Source organism: Piliocolobus tephrosceles, chromosome 15 (assembly GCF_002776525.5).
Source record: "Piliocolobus tephrosceles isolate RC106 chromosome 15, ASM277652v3, whole genome shotgun sequence".
NCBI classification, from domain to species: domain Eukaryota; kingdom Metazoa; phylum Chordata; class Mammalia; order Primates; family Cercopithecidae; genus Piliocolobus; species Piliocolobus tephrosceles.
The window spans coordinates 8,071,900-8,094,970 of NC_045448.1; the positions used below are offsets into that span (position 1 = coordinate 8,071,900).

A 23,071-nucleotide genomic window follows, 5' to 3' on the forward strand; every position below is an offset into this window, starting at 1 on the left:
AAGCCAAGTGTTAAACAAAAGTCTAACTTGAGACTTTTCTCTTGATTCCCTATTATGGGCATTTGCAGTTTGCTTTGCAATTCCATTAGTAAGTGCACACTTGCGCACGTGCCTGGAAACGTGCACACACGCACAATGGAGCAATGCCCCAGTGTGACGGTTCCTGATGGCCAAGAACAGCACTGGGTATTTGCATGGGCAAAGACTTTTAACAGTGTGAACAGGATTTTCTGAACAAGTCTGGGAATAAAATAGCTACCCACTGCCAGAGTAAATTACCAAAAAAGCAAAGGAGAAAAACAGTTCTTCCAAAGACAGTCATCTAACATCCTTACTCCCTGTGCACAGATTACCAGGCTTCCCAGAAGTCAATCTTAGGCAAGATAAGGAACAATGGAAGGTACTTACAAGTTTTAAAAAATCAGATTTTTGCTTCTGGACTTCCATGCTATGATTGGCCTGAGAAAAAGAATTGTATCTCTATGGGCCTCAGTTTCCCCATATGTGAAATGAGAGTTTCAATTAAGCACTATCTCAGATCCTTCCTACTTTCAAAATCATAGGAAATCTCTGTAACAGATTTTTTAACCCATCTGAGGCCTTGGGTCACTATGAGTATCTGATAAACACATGGGCCTTATCTCCAGAAATATAGACAAAGGCTCATAAACATGGAGAAGTTTACACAGAGTGAAAGAGGATTCAGAGAACCCCTGAAGCCTGTCCCGGAGGATTGGTTTAAAACTCTCAACTCTGGAGGAGATGTTGAAAGACAATTTCTCCAAAAGAGAGGCAGAAGATGCAGTAGCTAGGGAAGTCTGGAAATCTGAAATTTTAATTTAGAAATAGATATCATGATTTTGTTGTGAGCTCTGAAAAATTGAGCCATGATTCTGTATAATGCCTCTAAGACAAAGATAAGATGTTAAAGCAGGTTCGTAACCATGGTCAGCTATGTAAGCGGTACATAAGGCCAGTTAACAGTGTGGAGTCAGGTTCTGAGAGATGAGGTGGCATGGGAATGTCTGGGGCTCTGGGTAATAAGTTGAGAATTTTCCCAGATGTTCTGTCCGTGTTCCAGAGAAGGTAGAAAGCTGGCTACTGACCAAATCTGATTTTGACATTCCTGTAAGATAGTGCCAAGCACTCAGATCTCATCAGTCCCGTGTCAGAGGCAGCAAGGCACCACATCATGGTTGAATAACCCCACATTCAATCCATTTTACTGAAAACAGCACAAATAAACTAAGAATCAGAGCACTCAATGACTCATATCAGAGGTATGAATTGAAAGTCAACACTTGTGTATAATCTAACTGAAGGAGAGTTTATAGCGCAGAATTCTCTCTGTTGAAAAGAAAAACTCCAAATGCGTGTGTGTGTATGTGTGCACACTCACCATTTTAGGCAGCACTGCTCCTTCTAAGAAAGTGAGAAAGAAGAAGAAAAAGCAACTCAAAACTTTTGTTTGATTTAGAAACAAAATTTAAGAATAATTGTCAAAGATATCGCTGGAATCATGATATTAAAAGAGTGATTCATTCTGGTATATTTCCAGAGACAGTGTTTACCAGGAACTCCCTACTCCCTCTGCATCCATCACTCAGCATGGTATGTTTGCCCTGGCTTCAATTCTCTTTTTCAAAGGAACATTTTGGAGTGTGCAGCTACCTATACCTCTCTGTTTAGTGATGATGCCGCTCAGCACTGCCTGTCAATTTAATACATGGGAACCTTCATCCCCCACTAAACTGTAGTAATACACTTACCTGCCAAGGCCCTACACTCCTTGTTGGTATAGCTCCACAACACCTAGTATGATGCTTGGCACATAGGTGATCCTAAGTGTTGGTAAATTACATTAAAAGTTCGCTCTGGGCCAGGCGTGGTGGCTCACGCCTGTAATTCCAACCCTTTGGGAGGCGAATCACCTGAGGTCAGGAGTTCGAGACCAGCCTGGCCAACATGGCGAAACCCTGTCTCTACTAAAAGTACAAAAATTACCTGGGTGTGGTGGCGGGCACCTGTAATCCCAGCTACTCAGGAGGCTGAGGCAGGAAAATTGCTTGAACCTGGGAGGCGGAGGTTGTAGTGAGCTGAGATCGCGCCACTGTACTGCAGCCTGGTGACAGATAGCGACTCCGTCTCAAAAAAAAAAAAAGGTTCTCTCTGAGGCCACTGAACGTAAGGTAGTGTCAAAAACACTGGCTGCGAGGCAAGGCACTGATCCTCATTTTACCACTCACTAGTTGCTTTAACTTCGGAACTTCTTTTAACTTCCCCCAGCCTCAGCTTCCTTAATAAAATCAAGAGTTTGGATCAAGTGTGAAATCCAAGTCCAATTTGGTTTTATCTTCTGTGTGGGATTGTTACCCAAGAACCTAGCTGCAGAAGCGACTCACCTGGGCTCCTGCCCATCCAAGTAATCAAAGTATAAAGACATAAGCCGCCCTTCAGGCTTACATCCTGGCTCTGCATCTTGGCGGTGTGTGGGCAGACCTATGGAGGCTGGCTTCCCTGTTTCCGAGTGGCTTCTGATTTACATGGAGCCTGAAACCTATTCCGGAGGCTATCTGCATTTTAAAGGCCTTTGAAAATGGTCTTATCCGAGGATTGCATTTGAAACTTGCACTAAAGGCCCACGTTGCCTTAGGAAGAACCTGCGCTTATCAAAGCCCACTGGTAGTGAAACGCTTTCTATCTGGGGAAGCCTTTAGAATCCATTACGTAATTGGAACACGGGCTCTGGGGGGCTCTGAGTGGAGAAGCAGCTCCACTTTCCTGAGCCCACTTGAATGTTGCCGACAAGTGAAAAGAAAGGTAGAAAGAAGGCAGAAGGTAGAAAGGAAAGGATGCGAGTGGTCAACTTCCAGAGGTCTATTCTCCCTCGTCCGAGTGATCCCAAATGATTTCCCAGAAGCCAAAGCAAGAAGCTTTGGTGGGAAATCAGTGCTTTTAGAGGCATTACGGTCATGGAAAGGCGGCCTGCAGACTCAGGGTGCATCTCCTGCCGGCCTCAGGGCCCTGCTCTCTGGCTCTTCTGCCTCAGGGTGACTTCTCAGTTCTCTCTCCTCCTGGCAGGGTCTTCCCTGACCCCTCCTCTACCCCCCACATACCATGCCCTTCCCTGCCACCAGGCCTGGCTCCCCTGAATGCCTGTCTTCTCTCCATTGCTGCGTTCACCTCATTGCAAGATGATGATCTGTGTACATTTCCGTCTCTCCTGTTGAAATGAAGTTTCTCTGAGGCTAAAAGTTGGTGTCTGTACTTTCTGTAGTTAGCACACAGTTGGCACACAATACAAGTTCAACAAAAGACTAACTGGATGACTGAAGAAACGAATGAGCAAAACTGGGAAGGTGGGGATAACCCAGGAACACATTTATTCGATAAACTCTTACTGAGGGCCAACTCTGTTGCTAGACTGAGGGGACAGTGGGACTCACAGGGTGGCAGGAAGACAGGAATGTTCTCAAACTTTGCCCCCTCTCAAGAGGCAGGTACACTTCTAGGTACTTTCTGGAGTGCATTGCAATTCTGAGTTCTGTGTCCCTGTCTTTGGTCCCCGAGCTAACTGACCCAGCATGGAAACAAGGCAGCAAGTGCTGATGAGGGTCACTTCTGGTCACTTCTGGTCCTCCAGGACATGCTTTGGAAGGTCCTGCCCTGTAAATAATCAGCTTCCCCCGGGAAAGAGCTGAGAAGCTGACCAAGACTGGCGACCCGGGAGAAGGCAGCAGTGTTCTAAAAAGGAAAGCTGCAATCTGTGTCAGGCCAGACCCTCTAGGACAGCCAACAGGATCTGGCATGCTCAGTGTGCAGAGGGAACAGGACATTGGCACAGCCGCAGCGATGGCCAGAGTATGAAGGAAGAAGCTGCAGCAGGAACCCAGGAGGTGGGGAGGCCCAGCTGGGGACTGAAGCCCTGGCCAGGGCCAGGGCAGGATGTTGGTGCCTGATCTGCTCTGTCTTGTTCCAGCCTCCTGGGACAACTTACCGGGTCTGAGGTCAGGCGTGTGACAGTACAATGGGATAGAGTCTGAAGTTAGCACATCAGAGCCCTGACAATCCTTTCTTTCACCCTAACATCCAGGACACACGTGGTCTTGAGTATTTCACACAGTAAAGCATATGTGTCCACACATACATAGATTTTGAAACTGGACTGCTTGGGTTCAAATTCTGGCTCTGTCAATTACTAGCTATGAGACCTTGGGCAAATTATTTAACCTCTCTGTATCTCAGTTTCCTCACATGAAAATGGGATACTCATAGTATCTACCCAACAGAATTGTCAGGATTACAAGAGGTAACATATGCAAGTCACTTTGAATAAGCCCTGGCACATAGTCTGTGCTATGTATGTTGTTGTTATCATGATTGTTAATATTATTTATATATTAACATACAGTTATGCATGTATATGCACTCTGATTTTATAGTGCTGTATATTAAATGATGACAGGGAGAGAACAATCACCTGGTTAACGTGGCTATGTTAGGAGAGGGGAACTTTTACTCCATCTGAAACCAAGTGGCAGAGGGCATGTGGTGGCGATGGGGTAGGGGTGGCTGGGTATGTGTGCATTCCCTGGATGGAAATTTATAACGAAATGGGTGGCAATCATTACCTGACAGGGCTAATAATTAAGAAAGGCAGATGTAGTTTAGAGCAGAAGGGCACAGGATCCCACTCCCGAGTCCTGCAGTAAAGTGCCTATGTGTGGCCTGGTCAAGCCGCCCACTGTGTGGCTGGGCCTGGGGTTCCTCCTTTAAAATACAAGGGTACTTAAACTAGAAGTGGCGTGGAGAACAACCAGCACCCCAGCTCAGCACCCTGGTGGCTTCTCACGATTTACTCCTCCGACTTCTCGGCAGCTCTGAGAGACAGGCAAGTGGACTGAGCAGCTTAACTTTACAGATGGCGGCAAAGGCTTGGCTCTCATGGGAGGGAGTGACCTGTCCTTGAACTCAGATCTCTTGACCTCTGGGGTCTAGAAAAATGACCAAGGCAAGCCTGGGGGAATGGGCCCCAGAGAAGGGGGCACCCCACAAGTAAACAGGAGAAGTGGGGTGTCTTTCTAACTAATCCTCTTATCAACGTTCCGAGTATTTGCCCTCAAATGGTTAACCAAAGTGACACCCAAGGCAGAAGCGGGCCTGGAAAGATCTCTGATGCAGAGAGGCTTGTGTGGCGGGAGGGTGTGTGGGAGGAAGGGAGGAAGTGGCACTTTGGTGGCTTTGTGCAATTATTTTCCAAGACTAACAGGATGCTGTTGTCTTCAAACAAATCTGATGTCCTTGCGCCCTATTGCCCTTGATTTAGATCAGTTTCAAAGACAACTTCCCCCAAGGTGATCCGGACATGTGATGCTCCTTTTAAATTGTCCTTCAGAATGCCTTTGAAGTACTGGTCCTTGCTAGTGGGTACATTTTCCTTGGCCCAGCTAACTATCAAGTCGTTTTCAAAGTAGTTTCTTTCAAAAGTAGCCCCTTTGAAGTAGTTTCTCAGTAGACATTTTGGCATCAAGCTGTACAGACGTTTATGTAAAACATCACATCAGCCACCAGGCTGCTTCAGAGGCCAAAAGCTGCCCAAGGTTTATCATGATCTAAGTATCCTACCCAGTAAGTGAGAGAGGGCTGCCAAAAAGACAGAAGAGGGACAAAGGTCGAAAAGCAAAGCCATCTCACTCCCCTGCTCACTTGCCCACTCACTTCAAAGAGGCATAAGGAGCCCAAATCTGTACTACCTCCATTCTAGAAATGAATGAGGCACAGGTCCTGCCATCAAGAAGAACCCTGCAGAATGAAAGGAAAGGCTGACACCAGCCATAGTGATGAGAGGGAAGCGCAGGACAGGTTAAGTGGCTCCGGAGGGCAGAGAGGCTGTTGGCTGTGGCTAGAGGAGGCTTCTGGGATGAATCTGGAAGGATAAATGGGGTTCCTCCACGTGCTCTATCTCTAGAATGCAGTGGCTGATCCAGAGGTGTGCTCAGTTGAAAACAATAAAACTGGATTTTCAATGTTTGCCAATTTCCTTATTGTAAACACTCCCACTTAAGAATAGCAAATTTTAAGTTACCAGTGGAGACCAACGTGACTTCATTGAACGCAGAGTTGGGAAGAGACAGGCAGTGGCCACCGTGATATAGTATTCCACGCCACAGACAGGAAGGGCATAGACACCTTCAGGAAAATAGATCATAGCAAAATAATTAGGAAGTGATGAATCTGAGTATTTATCACCTTTGCTTTTGCTACCATTTGTTTGGTTGTGAATTTGTTTAATTTAATGTTTAGTAACGGCTGCGTTTAATCACCAGCTCCCCAAATTCCTCAAAGTGTAACAGTTAGCTCTCACGAACTGACACAAGCCAGCTCGCACACTCCGGGCTACTTCTTCACTCACCTCTACAGCTGTGGTTTGAGCTACCATTGCATCTGCAGGAATGCGGCTCTATCCTTCTGCTCGGTCTCCCTGCCTCAAAAGCAGTGGCTACTCCTCCCATCGTACCCTGCTTCCAACCCATTCTCCACAGGGTAGCTGTAGAAATCTTTCTAAAAGGCAAGTGTGACCCTGCCATCCCCCTGATTGAACCCTCTGATGGTTCTCGGTGTTTTTTTATTCTCCCTGTGGTGTGGACCCCTGCCCATGCCCTGAGTCCTCCCAGCCCCACCTCCTGCTCTCTACATTCACAGGACCCCAGGACTGCCCTGCCCCAGATGTCTGGAAGCCCCTTCTCTCGTTCTTTATGACAGCAAGCTCCTGCCTGTCCTTTCAGATCTTCACTTAGATTTGACTTCCCCTGGGAGATTTTCGCTGGTCCCTGAGATCAGAGGCAGTGCCTCCTCTGTGTGCTGGTGGGGTCCTGGGCTCTAGCCACTGAAGCACCTGTCAGCTGGATGTTGGTGAGATGGTTTTATGGCACCTGGCTGAGCACGAGGCCTGATGCAGACAGTCCGGGTGTGACCCCTGGCTCTGCCACTCACTGGCTTTGTGTCCTTGGAAAAGACACGTCACACCCCTAAGCCTCTTTCTTTCCCTGTAGAATGAGGATAACAGCAGCCTCTCCCTCCTCCCTCGGAGGGTTATTTTGAGCCCTGAATGATTTCACGTGGATTGAGCGCCTTGAACATGGGTGTATGGTCATTGCTAAATACGAGTTAACTAATACCGGCTTTGTCTCCTGTGTTTGCCCCACACCTGATCCCCATGCTGGTGGAGGCTGTTTCCATCTTTTGTCTGTGGTTTCCATAAGTGCAGCCAGTGTTGAACAGCCAGTAGAGGCTCAGGCACTGCTGAAATGGAAAATCCAGAGAATGAGTGGCCCACGGAAGGCAGAAGACATGGGCCCGCCTGCTGAGAGAGAGCAGGTGAGGAGGCCAGAAACTTATTCCTCACAGTTTTGGAGGTTGGAAGTCCAAGGTCAAAGTCCAGCAGGGTTGGTTTCTGGTGACGGCCACCTGCTGGCTATGTCTCCACATGGCCAGAAGTGTGCACATAAACTGAGAGGCAGGGAGCTCTCTGCTGTCTCTTCTTGTAAAGACACACATATGATTAAGTCAAGGCCCCACCCTTATGACTCATTTAACCTTAATTACTTCCTTAGAGGCCCCATCTCCAAATACAGCCACAGAGGAGGTTAGGGCTTTAGCATAGGAATTGCAGAGACACAAACATTCAGTTCATAGCAACCTCTTGCCCTAGACCCCCCTGGCTCTGTACACAGAAAGAACAACACTGTCCTCCCCGCGTTCTCTGGTGTGGAGAGGTGAAAGGGGAAAATCATCTCCTCAGCACTCCACCTAAGCCAGCTGCTCCAGCCATGGCTGCTAATGACCAGCTAAGGGTGTCCATTGCTTCTGGAGCCTGAGAATGTGGGGTTTTTTTTAAACAAGGGACCTTATTAGCTGTTAACTGCTGAGATGAGAAATTATGGTCAGACCATTCAGGTGCTCAGCCTTTCAGCTGAAGTCCCCTCCCCGGGGCCTGCCTCTGCCTCTGCATACTCAGAATTTTCCAGCCAGTTCAGTTTCTGTCAAGTAATTATTTACAAATTAGATTCCCAGGGAATACATGATCGGAAAATGTAAGCATGACACCCTTAAATCACAACAAACTATTGTTCAGTAAAAGCCAAACCATTTCCAGTAGCCAATGTTAGAAAACTCAGGGACCTGCCACAACACCAGCCCACAACTGAGAGTATTTATCACCACTTAGTCTTCCTGAGTGCAGCTGAGAATGTATACAGGGACAGGGACAGACAGATACTCTCTAGTCCTAGGGTATCATTACACAATACTTTTTTCCAAATTATTTTCTCAATTCAAAATACTTGGACACTCTATAAAATATGGGAACTATTTATTTGTGGTTTCATTAAAGTTATAATTGCTTGTGTTAAAGCATGTACTATTGCTAGGAATAGGTTAGGTATTATGACATATGCTGCAAAATATCTTCAAATAGCCGGTCCCTCCGCCTCCCTAGAACACGGCATATGTTACTCAATGTTATGGATGTTCCACTAGAAAGACTACATTTACCACCCTGTCTCTGGCTGGGTGTGGCCATCTGAGCTCTGGCAGAGGCTGTGCAAGACGAAATGTGTATGTGGGGGTGTATGTGGGGGTGAAATGGCAAGGCGGGGGGGCTTTCAGAAAGGCTGCCTCATAAAAGCAGAAGGGAAGGGAGTGGCACTCTTTTCCCTCTTCCTCTTTTCTGCTCTCTGAAATATGGATGTGATATCTAGAACACCCACAAATATCTTGACCATGAGATAACCCTGAGATTTAAGCAAGCCATGAGCTAGCATAGTGGAAGAATAAGACAGGAGGGGCCTGAGTGGGGGTGACCATGCCACGGTCACCCAGCCATCCACAGCTTGAGTTCACAGAGAGAGTGAACTAGCCTTTGTGTCACCGGAGCGTCTGTTCGTGGGGTGTTCTGTGATGTGCACCCGCACCTGATCCTCAGGGCTGCCATGCACATGTCACGCTAGGGTCGGTAGCAGGTGCATTCATCTGAAACCCAGAGCTCATTTACAGACAGCGTATTTGTGATTCTTTCATTGATTCACAGACAAATTATTTGCTGAAGCTCTGTTTGCTAAGCTTTCAAAAGCCAATTCTCTCCCCTAAGGTTCCCAATCTAGTTCAGACATAAAATCAACCATTATGTTGTTAAGATATAAAGCAAGATATCTCAAGCAGGACGACTCTCCTGTGCGAGAATTGTACTAGTGTCAAAATATTGGAATTGGATATGGCTAATCTTTCTTTCTCTTTGAAGGTCTTCAGGATAGAAATTTGGGAGAGAGGTGACCAACAGGGCAATGTGTGTGCGTGTGTGTGTGTGTGTGCATACATGTGCTCTTGTGCATGTGAGGATGTTGGAAGATAGAGAAGGCAAGACAGAGAAACAGAAGAAAAGCATATGACGCCGCGGATAAATGCAACCAAATTAATATTTCCTCCCAAAGTCCCATAATTCTTAACATTTACATCTAAACACTAACTTAACTGCACTTCAGGGTTGTGAAAACTCTAGCCACCATAGCAAAAAATTTAGTATAGCTCAACTCCATATAATTTTATTATTTCCAATAAAAACAAAATGTTATGTATATAACTAAATAGAATTGGGTTTTTATGTTTATGTAAGACTCTTCACATCATTAGACTCACCCATCTATAAACTGCATTTTCTACCATGGCCCGAAGGACGATTACCGTAATCTCAAGACATCTACACAATCCTGGGACAAACCCAAACAACTATGAATCTCCCAGTGGGGGAAAGGTCATGTTGATAGTTCTCTTATGTTACTTATTACTAAATTCACAAATTTCAAATTATAGTCACATTATTTGAAATTATAAATACAATATGTCTAGAATAAGCCCCACTAACATGTGAGCACAGCTCGGAGGTAGAATGAGCCACATCGTGTACTTTACACTGAAACTCCACTCTTTTTCAAGAGTGTGTTAATGGCCTCTGCCTGCAAGTGTGGGCCCATGTGCTTTTTTCCAAAAACCAAAATGACAATAATTAAACCAGGCAGCTGCTGCCCCTAGCAATATGACAACCTCTCCCTGCTCCCTGGAATTTGCCGGAATCACCCTACTTGAGCTCATCCCGTTCGAATTAGCTGCTCCCTCCCTGTGCCCTGGCAATCTGGGTGAGTTTCCCATCTATTAGCTGAATTATTCAGATGTTTTCCCACAATGGCCCTAGCAGTCCTCATATAACTAGTTTCTAAATCAACAGTGAATTACATTATTGACAATCTGAGCAGATTAATTAAGAAATCTGTCAGGAATGACGCGATGAGAGCTGGCTCCTGTTCAAGGTGGATCTGCAGTCTTCAAGATAGAAGCACGCCTGATGTGGCTTTGGAAGTGAGGGGTGAGGAACAGCAGCAGACCCAGGCACAGGCCACCCTCACTGGGCTTAGCAGGACAGCCAACATGGGCAGGCTGGGCTGGAGGTAGTAAGTCTCACACTCACACAGCCTCACAGGGCTGCTGGCTGGCTTGCATCAACCAAAGCGTGGGGCTGAAAAAAACATTCTGTGTACCCTCAAGCACTTTTTCAACGAGAGCTATGTATTGTTATTCCCATACGCAGATGCTGGGTGACAGAAACCATCATAACTATGTCAGAAGACGCTACTTGGCTTTTAGGCTTTTAAATTCCTTTGTTTTGGGGGGCTCTCAGGCCTCCCAAAAACCAAACAACCTAGAAAACCCATTTTGGTGCCCAGCAACAAGAAAGCAACTTCTATTCTATATCCATCTATTCCTTCATGCATTAGTCCATTTTCACACTGCTATAAAGAAATGCCTGAGACTGCGTAATTTCTAAACTAAAGAGGTTTCATTGATTCACAGTTCCACTGGGCTGGCGAGACCTCAGGAAACTTACCATCATGGCAGAAGAGGGAGCAAGGTTTGTCTTACATGGCAGCAGGAGAGAGAGGGAGTGAGCAGGGGAAACTGCCACTTTAAAACCATCAGATCTCGTGAGAACTCACGAAAACCATCAGATCACGTGGGAACTTCCTCACTAGGAGAACAGCATGGAGCCAACTGCCCACATGATTCAATCACCTCCCACCAGGCCCCTCCCTGGACATGTGGGGATTACAATTCCAGATGAGATTTGGGTGGGGACACAGAGCCAAACCATATCACTTCATAATAAAATTTTGGTTGATTTCTCCAGAGAATCTTGCAATCAAAACCCAACATAAATGCAAGTAAATAAGAATGAAAAATCAGAATATCACAGAGTTCTGTTTGATCTAATTGATTTGAGAATTTTTTGAGACCCTACTAGATCCATCAGCAATAATTTTGCAAATTTTCAGTGGCTAACACAAAAGATGTAAATTCCAAAGTCCTAGGTTCAAATTTGAATGAAGCACTTAGGAACTGGGTAGCCCTGCATCAGCCACGCCCAAAGCTGAGTGTTTTCACCTGCAAAGATCCCTGCCTCCCAGGCTGCTGTGAGAATCAGGTAGAAAAATGTGTTTGAAAGAGGGAATGGCTGATGTGTTATCCAACACACAACTTAAATATCTCATTTCATTTAATATTTACAACAACCTGCAATAAACGCATTATCTCTGTTTTAAGAATAAGGACATGGAGGCTTAGGGAAGGTGAGTACATTTTTCAATATCAGAGAGTTGCTAGTAGCAGAGGCTGCCCCTGAGTCCCAGGCATTAGATTCCCACATGAGGTTAGGGGTGTCCTGGGCAACTTGGGTTGTAGCTGAGCTCCAGTGGGTGAGTCAAGGTTTTCAGGAGAGAGGGAGCATGGTGAGGGCAGGAATGCTGGGAAGGAGGGTGCCCTGGGCATCCTGTAGAGGAGCCACTGTAGGACCGGGGTGCTGTGTGGGTGCATGGTGTGTCTGAGAACCAGCAAGTGGTCTAATGAAGCCAAGCGGTGCCAAAGGAGCCAGGCAGAAGGTGAAAGAGTGGCCGTGACAATTATCCTAATAGCAACAACCATAGCAGCAACCTGATTGACACTAACGAGAATGAGCTGGGGGTCTGATGGCGTTCAGGGTTTTTCACACATGCTAATTAACCCAGTGCTCCTCTCACCACGTGATCAATGAAGACAGTGAGCCCAAGAGGAGTGACGTCACTGGACATTGGTTATGAAGTGGACTTTGAGAGCCTTAAGGACAAGAGGAAATGTGTGGCCTCGAACAACAAGAGACAATCATCAGAAGGGCAGGTGGCTGCACAAGCCGTGAGCCTCCCATCACTGAAGCTTTCAGGCGGGAGTTAGAAGAACATTTTCCTGGGATGTTGTAAAGCAATTCTGACACCTTACCTCTTCTACCTCCAGATTCTGTAAGGCCCAGAAGTGGGATCAGTCTTCTGACCCGGTGTTCTTCAGAGTCCTCATTGTACACACCCAGTCACCTAACAGAACCTAGGGCAAAGAAGGGTGGAGTTTATTCATACCAAAAATGGGAATAAATTAAAAGGAATATCTTCCCAGATCAGAGATGAGACTGTTCAATCCATGATGATATGCAGTTGGGACAAGGTCAGGAATGAAAAGAAGCTACAGAAATGCAAGTCAGGAAGAGAGACCTTGACCAGAAGGAATGAATGCAGATAAGACTGTCTCCAAAGACTCAGGGCAGGCCGGGCATGGTAGCTCATGCCTGTAATCCCAGCACTTTGGGAGGCTGAATTGGGTGGACCACTAGAGCCCAGGAGTTCAAGACCAGCCTGGGCAACATGGCAAAAATACAGTAATTAGCCAGGCATGGTGGTGCATACCTTTAGTCCCAGCTACTCGGGAGGCTAAGGAGGGAGGATTGCTTAAGCCCAGGAGGTAGAGGTTATTGTGAGCCATGATCTGCCACTGCACTCCAACAGAGCAAGACCCTGTCTCAAAAAACAAAAACAAAAAAAAAAAGACTCAGGGCTGCCTGCTGGACCTGCTCAGACCTGCAGAGTGGGTGCTGATTTAGGACAAGAATAGTGTCAATTTGAGGTGGACTCTAGAAACCACTAGTCAACAGCGGCCTCATATCCTATCACTCACTGCTGTTTGCTTGGAAATCTGCAGAGTCTTCAGTTCCACTACTCAATGAAGCATCCAGGGCCCTGGGGGTTCCCTCTCAGGGGCAGACTTGGGGCATCAAGCATCCTTTTCAAGCATTCCCCTTCCCCCCAACCTCAGCCAGAGCAAGAGTCTCTGATTAATTTATCATATTTGGTTTATCTTTGAGACTGTGTTGAATAAAAGGGTTTGACTGCTTTCGTAGACTAAAAACGCTCTCCAAAAACATTAAAGACTGTTTGTTTTTAACCTGCTCTGTAAAACACCTAATTCTATGCACTGTGCTGAAATATTTTTGGAGGTGACAATGAAGATTTTGGCATAAGAGTGTCCTGATTTTCCTGGAATTCTTAGATTCTAAAATTCTGCGTTTTCTGACATTCTGATTTCCTACTGCCAATCAAAGAGTGACAGTCCACACCTGACTCTTCGTCCCAGGTTTTCTGTGGTAGAAACTTTCTCTCCCTAATGAGCTGGAAGAGTTTTTGAAAACATTAGAAAGAAGGAGACAATATTAAAAGCACAAAGCCTGTGGGTAGAAAAAATTCAAGACCAGAGAGTAGAAGAAAGCTTCCTGCTTTAGTTACTGAGAAATTTAGTTACTGAGAAAGTAGCCAGCCAGAGGGACATACAGTGGTGGAGATAGCCACGTTCATCACACAAAAAGCCGAACCCCTCCATGAACCCACCCAAGCATACACCTGTCTCCAGGCTTACGTAGGAGAGACTAAATCATTCCAAGTTGCTAAGACCTGCCTTTAAAGTTTCCTGAAGGATGTTGCAATCATTCTGGGAACTAGATCTATGTATCATTCAAAATGAGCTCATCAACATGATGCATAAATGGGCACCAATACAAAGTTTAATATTTCAGAGTAAATGGTGAATCTTTAGGAATTCATCTATTTAGAAACCAACTGAAGGAGGATACATTATTATTATTTTTTTTTTTGATGTGCTTTTTACCTATATTATCTCAGTTAATCCTTCAACAGCTCTCAGGGTAGCTGCTATTATCCCCATTTTATAGATGCAAGAACTAGGGCTCTGCAACCTCACATGAGCTACTTGCCCAAGCTACCTGTACTTGAGCCCAGGTCCTCTGATTAAGCACCTTACATTCTTGCTCCTACACTGAAGGCTTTCAAACAGTGGCCCACAGAGACCCCGAACTAACAACAACAGTAGTAATAATGATCCTAACAGCCATGGTAATAGCTCACATGTGTTGAGTACTTAATACGGACCAGCCACTCTGTTGAGCATTTTAGACACTTTATCTTTTTAACTTTCTCTGGAATTCCATGAATGATTCCATCACTTGACTAAGGTCACACAGATAACATGGAGTGAAGCTGAGCTGAAACGCAGGAGGCATCAGGTTGACCCACCAGCACCTCTCCTTCCATGGGATACTTCAGGGACCATTTCTGTGGGTGGGAAAATGAGAGGTGGGCACAGCGGCAGGTCCTGGGGCTCCCAATTGTTCTTCAAACAGAGCAGCTCTTCTTTCTGTCTTGGGATTCCATGAAGGCAGTGACAGAGCAGAGGGTCACAGAAGGGCTTCGAGGTGGCCTTTAGCTCTACCTTCTCAGGACTTACACAATTTCTTACCCAACCACCATAAATGAACACATCCACTAATGAGAAACAGGATGCTTGCTATGCAAACACAGGTGTAAGGCAAGCCCCCAACCAAAGGACTCGTCTTCACGCCCAGGTACCACTTGAGATTTAATTTAATGAAAGAGTTCTGTGGCAAGCATAAATAATTTACTTAATTAAAGTTTCCAAATGGCTGCAGTGGCAGGCAAGCAATGGTATTTCTACTATTCCAAGAGGGGGTGCTTCAGACACTTGCTTCTCAAAGAGATAGCCCACGGACCGGCAGTGTCAGCCCCACCTGCCAGTTAGTTAGAAACTCACAACCCAGTAGGTTCCACTCAAACCGATGAGTCAGAACCTATATTTAATGAGATCTCCATGAGATTTGCATGGAGATGAAAATTCGCAACATATGGCTGTAAAAGACCACCAAGTAAGGCGATTTGAAAAAGGGACAAGATTCCAAAACTTCCAAGTGATTGCCAGCACTGACTTGGGATCTCTCTTCTTCAGTATCCATTTGATGAAGGCTATGCCTTCAGAAATCCCTCAGCATTGGTCTATTTGTCCTCAATAACATCGCATAGTTCACCACAGACTTATCCTGGTACAGCGCTTGCCCCTGGGAGTGGAGCAGAGGCCAATTATGGTAGCCTCACACAGAAGCATATGACTTTCTTTTAATCCTTGAGTGGGGAAGTGAAGTCATTTTTGCAGGCCTGAAGCTGTCAAAGACGAGAAACTTCTTTTATAATAAAACCCAGAGGGAATTATGTCTTGCTTGATGTTTACCTTAAAAGTCTCAAATGCAGCACATGTGCACTTAGATTCGGAGTCCATGAAGAGGCTTAATCATATTTTACATGAAGAAAGACCTACTCACATGACCCTGGGCAAGTTACATAGACTTTCTGAGCCTCAATTTTTTTCATCCATAAAATAGAAATAATAATAGTATCGACTTCACAGCACTGATTGAATATGTGCAAAATGCCAAGAACATATGATAAGTATGTATATGGCACACGGGCACGCGCACACACACACACACAGAGAGAGCAAGAGAGACAGAGGCAGAGCAAGAGCAAGAGTGAGAGAGAGAGAAAAAAAATGAGTTAAAAGTGTGTTATTTTTGCACAGTTAAATTCCAGAAGTAGAGCGGTTATTATTTTCTTCCTTACACTCTTCTATATTTTCAAATTTTCTGCAATGAATACTTGTTATTTTAATAATCAGAAAAGATAATCATTTCTAATGAGAATGATGTGTCACTACAAATGGCTAACGGAAAGCCATGACTTCTGGAAGGCTGATGGTGGAGAAGCTGTGGAGTGTAATGAGAAAACCACAGAATTAACCACGTCATGACCTTGCCACTTCAGGGCCATTATACCTTGGCCAAGTCCCTTTGCCTCTCCAGACCTCATTTCATCATTGGCAAAATGGAATCACGATGTCTTCTCTATAACTACATTGCATTTCTAAAAAGGTCAAATCTGATCATGTATATAACGTGCTTTCTGCAATTATATACATGATATGATATATATATATATACACACATATACAAAAAAGGCCTCCCCATTATTATTTCTGTATTATTATTATTTATGGACAGAAAACATTAACACTCAAGAAAAAACATATTCACATTTTTTACTTTATATGAAAATGTTGACATCCATTATATCCATTATTTTAGGAATATTACATTGGAGATGAAAATAACACAGGCCCCTTCTAATATGGTTGAGTTTTACTGATATTCATTTATCTATGGATACAGGTTGAACTGCTTTAAAATACAATTGGTTAAACAAAAAGCTTAACCAGTGATGTGGAGAGTAAGAAAACAGCCTCCTCATATCAGTCTTCCCAGTTTTAAGATGAAAAACTATAGACCGTTGAGTCCAGACTGGATGGGGGCTCCTTCACTAGAATACAACATACTGTTGAGATTTATTTTCCCCTGGGCAGTTTTCCTTGGTCCCGACACTTTCCTCTTCAACCTGTCCAACTAAAATATATTTACCCTTAGCAAGTTCAATCCTTTTCAGAAAAAAACTACAAATGGTCATGTCAAATAATCACGAATTTATTTATCCTAAATATTATTACTACATAAACCTGCAATGTAAAATACTTTCTAACCTCGCACTCCACGTTAAAACAAAACATATCGTGCGCTTCTTAATTTATGACCAAGAAAATGTAGCTAGAAAGATGGAATCTTCTCATTTCAGATGATTCTGTAAATGAAAACAAGAGGTTTGTCATTAAGTGGTATTGATGATACCCACAGTGTTCATATGTTTGTCAATTTCATTAACCTCTCAAATTAGGTATTCATAATGTGTTAATGACAGCATAACACATCATTACATTATTCAATGTAATTTCATGGATATTATGTATAGTTTGTAATGTTAGAATCTCTTGTCTTTACAGCTGTTAGAAAACATTATACTTTCCAAGATGATTAGGGATGTGTGAATACCAAACAGCAGAATCCACAGCTCAAATAATGGTCCCTGCTTGGCCTTGAATTCTGATCAGGGTATGACTAGACAGTTTCCACTGACAAAGGACTAAGCTCCCTTTAACGTGTTATACAAGAACTAAAGAATCACAAAGCTGACAGAGAGCTTGAGAATTTGTCAGTTAAATTTCTTGCCTTCAGGCTGGTGGTGATACATTGAATTATTATCTAGCAAACAGTCCCTCCCTCTCTCATTGGAATAGAACACACTTTGCTGCCCCACTGACTATTGAGGGGATTGGCCAGTGTCTTGTTCTAGCCTAGGAATGTAAGCAAACCTGACAGGAGCAAAGGTTTTAAATGTGCTCTCATGGCTGGTGTGCCCTCTTGCATTGCTGTAATCCAGTGTGAGAAGAACATGGCCCAGAGAGCCCCTTCCCTTTTGGTGTGGGCCCCAGAATAAGCCCCCTGGAGCAACTCTGAACCTGAACTGAGCTTGGAACCAAGCCTGACCAAGCCCAATAAGATTAGCAGAACCCTTTGGGAGGCCGAGACAGGCGGATCACGAGGTCAGGAGATCGAGACCATCCTGGCTAACACGGTGAAACCCCGTCTCTACTAAAAATACAAAAAACTATCCGGGCGAGGTGGCGGGCGCCTGTAATCCCAGCTACTCGGGAGGCTGAGGCGGGAGAATGGCGTAAACCCGGGAGGCGGAGCTTGCAGTGAGCTGAGGTCCGGCCACTGCACTCCAGCCCAGGCGACAGAGCGAGACTCTGTCTCAAAAAAAAAAAAAAAAAAAAAAAGATTAGCAGAACCTCAGCCACACCACAGATGCACGGCTAGCTAAGAAACACAAACATTCATTACAAGACACGGAGAATTCAAACTTGTTTGTCACACAGCGTTCTCAGGGAAATAGTAGACTCATACAATGGCAGAACTCTTTAACTGTTCTGTTAAACTGACAGCTGTTGCAATAGGATCATGGAATCTTGAGCTTTGACTTCAGAAGACAGCATTTTTGTCTCTTTCATTAAAATCTTGGCACTTATACAAAATGATATCAGGTGTATCGCTTAACTTGCTGTGTGTACTTCAGTTTTCTTTTTCATTCATTTGATAAATCACTCACATACATTTTTTTAAGTTCTTTTCATGTTCATGTTCATGTTTATTATGCTAACCACTGTAGATAAAATAGGGAATAAAATAGACATGTGTTTTTTGTTGTTTTGTTTTTTAACTACAGGGACCCACATTCTATAAAATGCATATAACTCCTGGTCTGTTAACCTTATGAGGTAAGTGGAAGAGATTATAAAAGAGAGAATGCAGTGAGATCATCTTTGTGACAGTATTAAAGCAGCTGAAAGCCATGAGCAAATTTTAGGGAATTTTACTTTGAATTTTTAGGATTTTTATTGTTTGAAATATAGCCCAAATTTTCAAAGATCCATGATCCTGCTTATGATAAATCTATGTCCAACTCTGAAACAGCTATTCTTATCTTCAGCTTGCAGAAAAATGGAAATCTTCATTTGTTTCATCAAATATTGTATGTGTTTGATATTAGCCAAGCTCTGAACCCAGCATAAGATAACTAGGAATCCCTTACTTCATCTCTAAGGCTATTAGAGAAAAAAGATGAATGAATTCTTCCCTTCCAATGTTTTCTGATTTATTTATATTTTTTGAATTTGTGTGTGAATTGATGCTAATTCCTTCACTTTGGCAATTGTTTGGTAACAAGGTTTAAAATGGATGCATTTGAATGGCAGGACTTAGGTAAGTGAGTGTCAGTGAAGTGAGAGACAGCCCAGGGATCATAGACAAGTCGACTCCTAGAGCAGAAAGACACTCAGAGCATCACCCAATCAAACCCTCACCTGCAGGTGCGAAACTCAAACCCAGTGGCTGCAGTACCACACTTTGGAAGAGCCAAGAATGACACTGGCAGCTCTCTACCACAGTCCCATGTCCTCACCTTACTTAAACTCTACAGAGGGCGAAACAATCAGCTAAGAAAAAAAAAAAAAAAAAAATCAACAGGCACGTATCTTTCATCTGAGACGCTCAGTTCTGGATTGGGAGATGGGTGGTAGAGATGTATATACTTTTCCAGAAAGCATTTCCAGTCTCTAGGTGATCCGATCAGCTCAGCCAGGCAGCCTCCTTCAAAGTCATCATGTGCTTTTTCTCTTTGAACCATCAGAACCCAGCAGTTAAGGGCCCCTGCAAGGCTCTTATCTTGTTTGTGGCTGTTGGGGAAATGATGTGTCACTGACAGCTGTTGCCCACATTTGCTCCTTCGCTCGCCCTTCTATGTGAACATACAGATGCAGCTCACATCCATGGAGCACCCTCTATCCTCTCACTATCCAATGGCTTTGTCTTCACTCTTTCCTGGCCCACCAGCAGGATGTTAAAGTAAAAGTAAGTGACTTGAAACAGCCCTCTCTACTTCTTTGCATGTATTTTACTTCTGATCTTTACAACTCTTTGAGGTATCCTTTATTATCCTCCTTTTACAGATGAGGAAATCAAAACTCAGAAAGTAGCTTGCCTAGGGTCCCACTGTTAATAAATGTCTGAACCAAAATTCACATCCAGATCTGCCTTCAGAACATTTCCCCTTCGCACAAAGGCACACTTCTTAACAACGGAAGGAGCTCCACAGCCACGTGGTGTTTTCTGCAGATGAATCCAGCTGGTCCTACTTCTAAAACCCACAAATATCAAATGAAGAAGGAAAATGAAAACCGGGAATTTCATTTACATTTCACTCAGCTCTATAGTGTTACCTACGCTGATAAAGCCCTTCTACGTTTCCTCTAAAAAGGAAATCAAAAGGTTCTTTGTAAAACCTGAAACTCACCCAAGATCTTGTCATCCTGCCTCACAGCCCTTAAAGCCCCATTCACATCTGCCTGGAAAGTATCTCTTGGTTATCACAGTTTAGAAAGAGGCATTAATATCACTAAGCTACTGGAGGGGTGAGTTAGACAAGCAACCCAGTAAGGTTTAAATATATATATAAAGCACAAGATGTTCTTACATCTGCCAGTGAGAGCATGTTCCTTCAGACTCAGAGAAGAGGCAGGGGAGGCATGGGGAGACCATGGCCAAGCTCAGTCTAGAAGAGAAGTAGGGGTGAGCACTTAGTGACTGCAAAGTGCTTCAAAAATGAAAGTGTATCTCAATCCCAACACCTGCCTGGTAAACCCTGGTTTTTCCCATCCTGTCACCCCAGAGTAGTGGATGGAACCAGCCAATGCTCTCCCAAAAAAGCCAACAGTGGTGGTCACCACCTTACATGGTCCTCATGCCTCATCCAAGATGACAACATATTCAAAGTGGAGATAGAAGTCCTTTTTTGCATCAACTTAAAAATAATATTAACAGTTCTGTTTCCACTTCTTAAGGCCATGGCAATCTTTCTCTCGTGGGCAGCAAATGATGGAGCTCAACTCTGCATCCATATAGAAGAGGTTAATTTGACCCACTTAAGGCTGCCTTTCTCGCAGCCGCTCACATTTACCAGGGACTGTCTAAACACACTGTCCTGCTCTCAGAGGAGAGAGGCATTCTGTGTCATCGGGGGATGTCTGACAGACACAGCTGATCCAACTGTCCCCAGTGCAGGACTTCAGCTGCCCTCCTGACTTGGGAAGTGGCTGCGGCATTGCATGCATGGTGAGAACCAGTTCCCCTGGGGTCCTGTGCTCGGTGGACTTGCCTCTCAGAGTCAGGCTGTTCTTTTCACACCTTCAAATGAAGCTAAACTCTGTCAGCTTTACGGCACTGTTGTCCCCATCGAGAGAAGCCTGCTTGCTGGCAGCCCCTGCCTGGAGCTTGCCTGTTTGCCTGCTTCACCCCCAAACCCCTCCTTTGGTGGAAGCCCTCTACTGTGGCCCAACATCTGATCTTTTTCTTTATACTTCAAAGGTCGGTTCTGGAAACTCCGTGGTGAAAAGAAAGGGAAGAATGAAGACCTGTTTCAGTGTCATGGAGTGGAAAGAATATAGGCTTCTGCATCAGGCAAACCTGGGTACAGCTTCCAACTCAAGTCATTCGCCATCCAGGGGACCTTAACCCTCAGTTTCTTCACTGTTAAATGCCAAAGAGTCAAGTTTGAAAGAGCTCGGGCAAAGTTATGGGCCCATGGAAGATAATACATGTTAACAATTATTAAATATTTCAAGAGAAATTAAGTCAAGGAGGGTAGACTTCCACTGAGTAGCTCCAAGTGACAGCTGACATTTATCACACACTTACTGTGTATTTGGCTTTGATCTTATCTCATTTACTCTTATTTCATTTACTCCACTCAATAATCCTATGATGCAAATATTGTCAACATCTGCATTTTCCAGAAGACGACTGTAAAACCCAGAAGGATTAAGTAGCTTCCCCAAAGTCACACAGTCAATACTGTGATGCAAACACAGACAGTCCTCCAACAGAAGCCATTCTCTTAAGCACCAGGACATCTCCAACCCCTCCACGGAAGCTGGTGAGGCTCAGGGTTTCCATTTGAGGATCTACCATTCCATGGCTCACTGCTGTTGTTTTTCACCAGGGAAGTCAGAGTAGAAGAAAAGCTGACAAACGTTTATGAATGCTGGGAAAAATTAAAAAGTGCCAGAGCAAGAGCGGAGTGGAGAATTGTCTGCAGAATGAGAAAACCCAGGTGGCAGCAGCCACCTGCAGACTTGACTTAGCCCAGATTCCCCACCAAACAGAAACTGAGGCTGACTTACATGCTAATGTTTTATTGAAAGATCCAATCCCCGGGCAGAAACAATGAGAGGAAAGGGAAGGATTGAAAGCAAGCACAAGGTCGGGGTGTAAACACGTGGTAGTTGCTTCCCAAGCCACCAAGAGATTTAAGGGTCCCTGGGCCACGTGGGGCTCCTAGAAACAGGCTGCACAGAGACCCACCCTAGAGCAGCCTGCCCAGGGGGCCAGGGGAGGAAGTGGTCTGCCAGCTCCCTCATCTCCTGCCTCCTATTAGTCACAATCACCCCACAGGCAGTGACACCCATACTTCCCACGGGGTCATCTAGCTTCTCCAGGTAGCTAGAGGGGACACACATCCCCCTCTGAGGCATTTCACCCTGGCCTGGGAGGGGCAGGGGTCAGAGGCCCCCCCAGGCCTAGTGCAGCCTCAACCACCAGAGTGTGAGAAGTGGCCATTCGGAGTCCGTCCTCGCCTCCCAGGGATCGGGGGCGTAGGAGGGTAGCAGCCACCTGGGTGCTTCACAAGTAAGAGCTCAAGTCTCCTGGAGACAAGTGAGGCCCAGAGAACTCATGAACCCAAGGGGGCCTTAAAATTGTGCCTAAACAGGACCTGGAGTCCCTCTGAGAAGTTACGGGCCAGGCACAGGAGGCCATGCCAAGCTGCAGTCCTGGGCTAACTCACAAGTCTAGGAGCTTGGAGGAGTTTCATCCAAGAATACAAGCTTCCTGGGCACCCAGAGCCATAGAGTCAGGCCAGCTAGGGCAGCTCACGTGGCTGTCCCCACTCTTACGACTGATGGACCAGAGCTCAGGCCGCCCCCAGGGCCGAGCAGGAACCATTTTGACCACCGGCCTGGAAAGGCCACTCTTCCTGAGGGCTGGTGTCAGGAAGAGGCTCCTGGACTCAGAATGAGAAGTTGCCAATTCATGATGCACCCAGCCTCCTGCTAGCTGCACACCCTCGGATGAGGCCTTGAACCTCTTCTCTGCAAAAGCAGCCCTAGCCAGGCCCTGCCAGCCTCTGGAGTCTCTGTCTCCTCACCTGTAAAATGGGGAAGGGTCCAGGCTGGTCCAACTCCTGGGGCTACTGTGAGGATCACAGGGTTTTGCCAGTGGAAACCCTACTGCCCTGCCCTGCAGGCC

General features: G+C 45.1%; 1 protein-coding gene across 1 annotated transcript in view; it reads right to left on the reverse strand.

The window, feature by feature from the left end:
* Positions 1-19,585, reverse strand: part of LOC111531634 (putative uncharacterized protein encoded by LINC00299) — a 32,155-nt gene extending 12,570 nt beyond the window's left edge. The window contains exons 1-2 of the mRNA XM_023198929.2: positions 19,309-19,585; positions 7,179-7,304 (exon numbers count right to left, since the gene is read on the reverse strand). Of these exons, the coding sequence (XP_023054697.1) occupies positions 7,179-7,304; positions 19,309-19,397 (215 nt within the window). The 5' untranslated portion in view covers positions 19,398-19,585. The remainder of the gene's footprint in view (positions 1-7,178; positions 7,305-19,308) is intronic.
* Between the last annotated feature and the right edge of the window lie 3,486 nt (positions 19,586-23,071).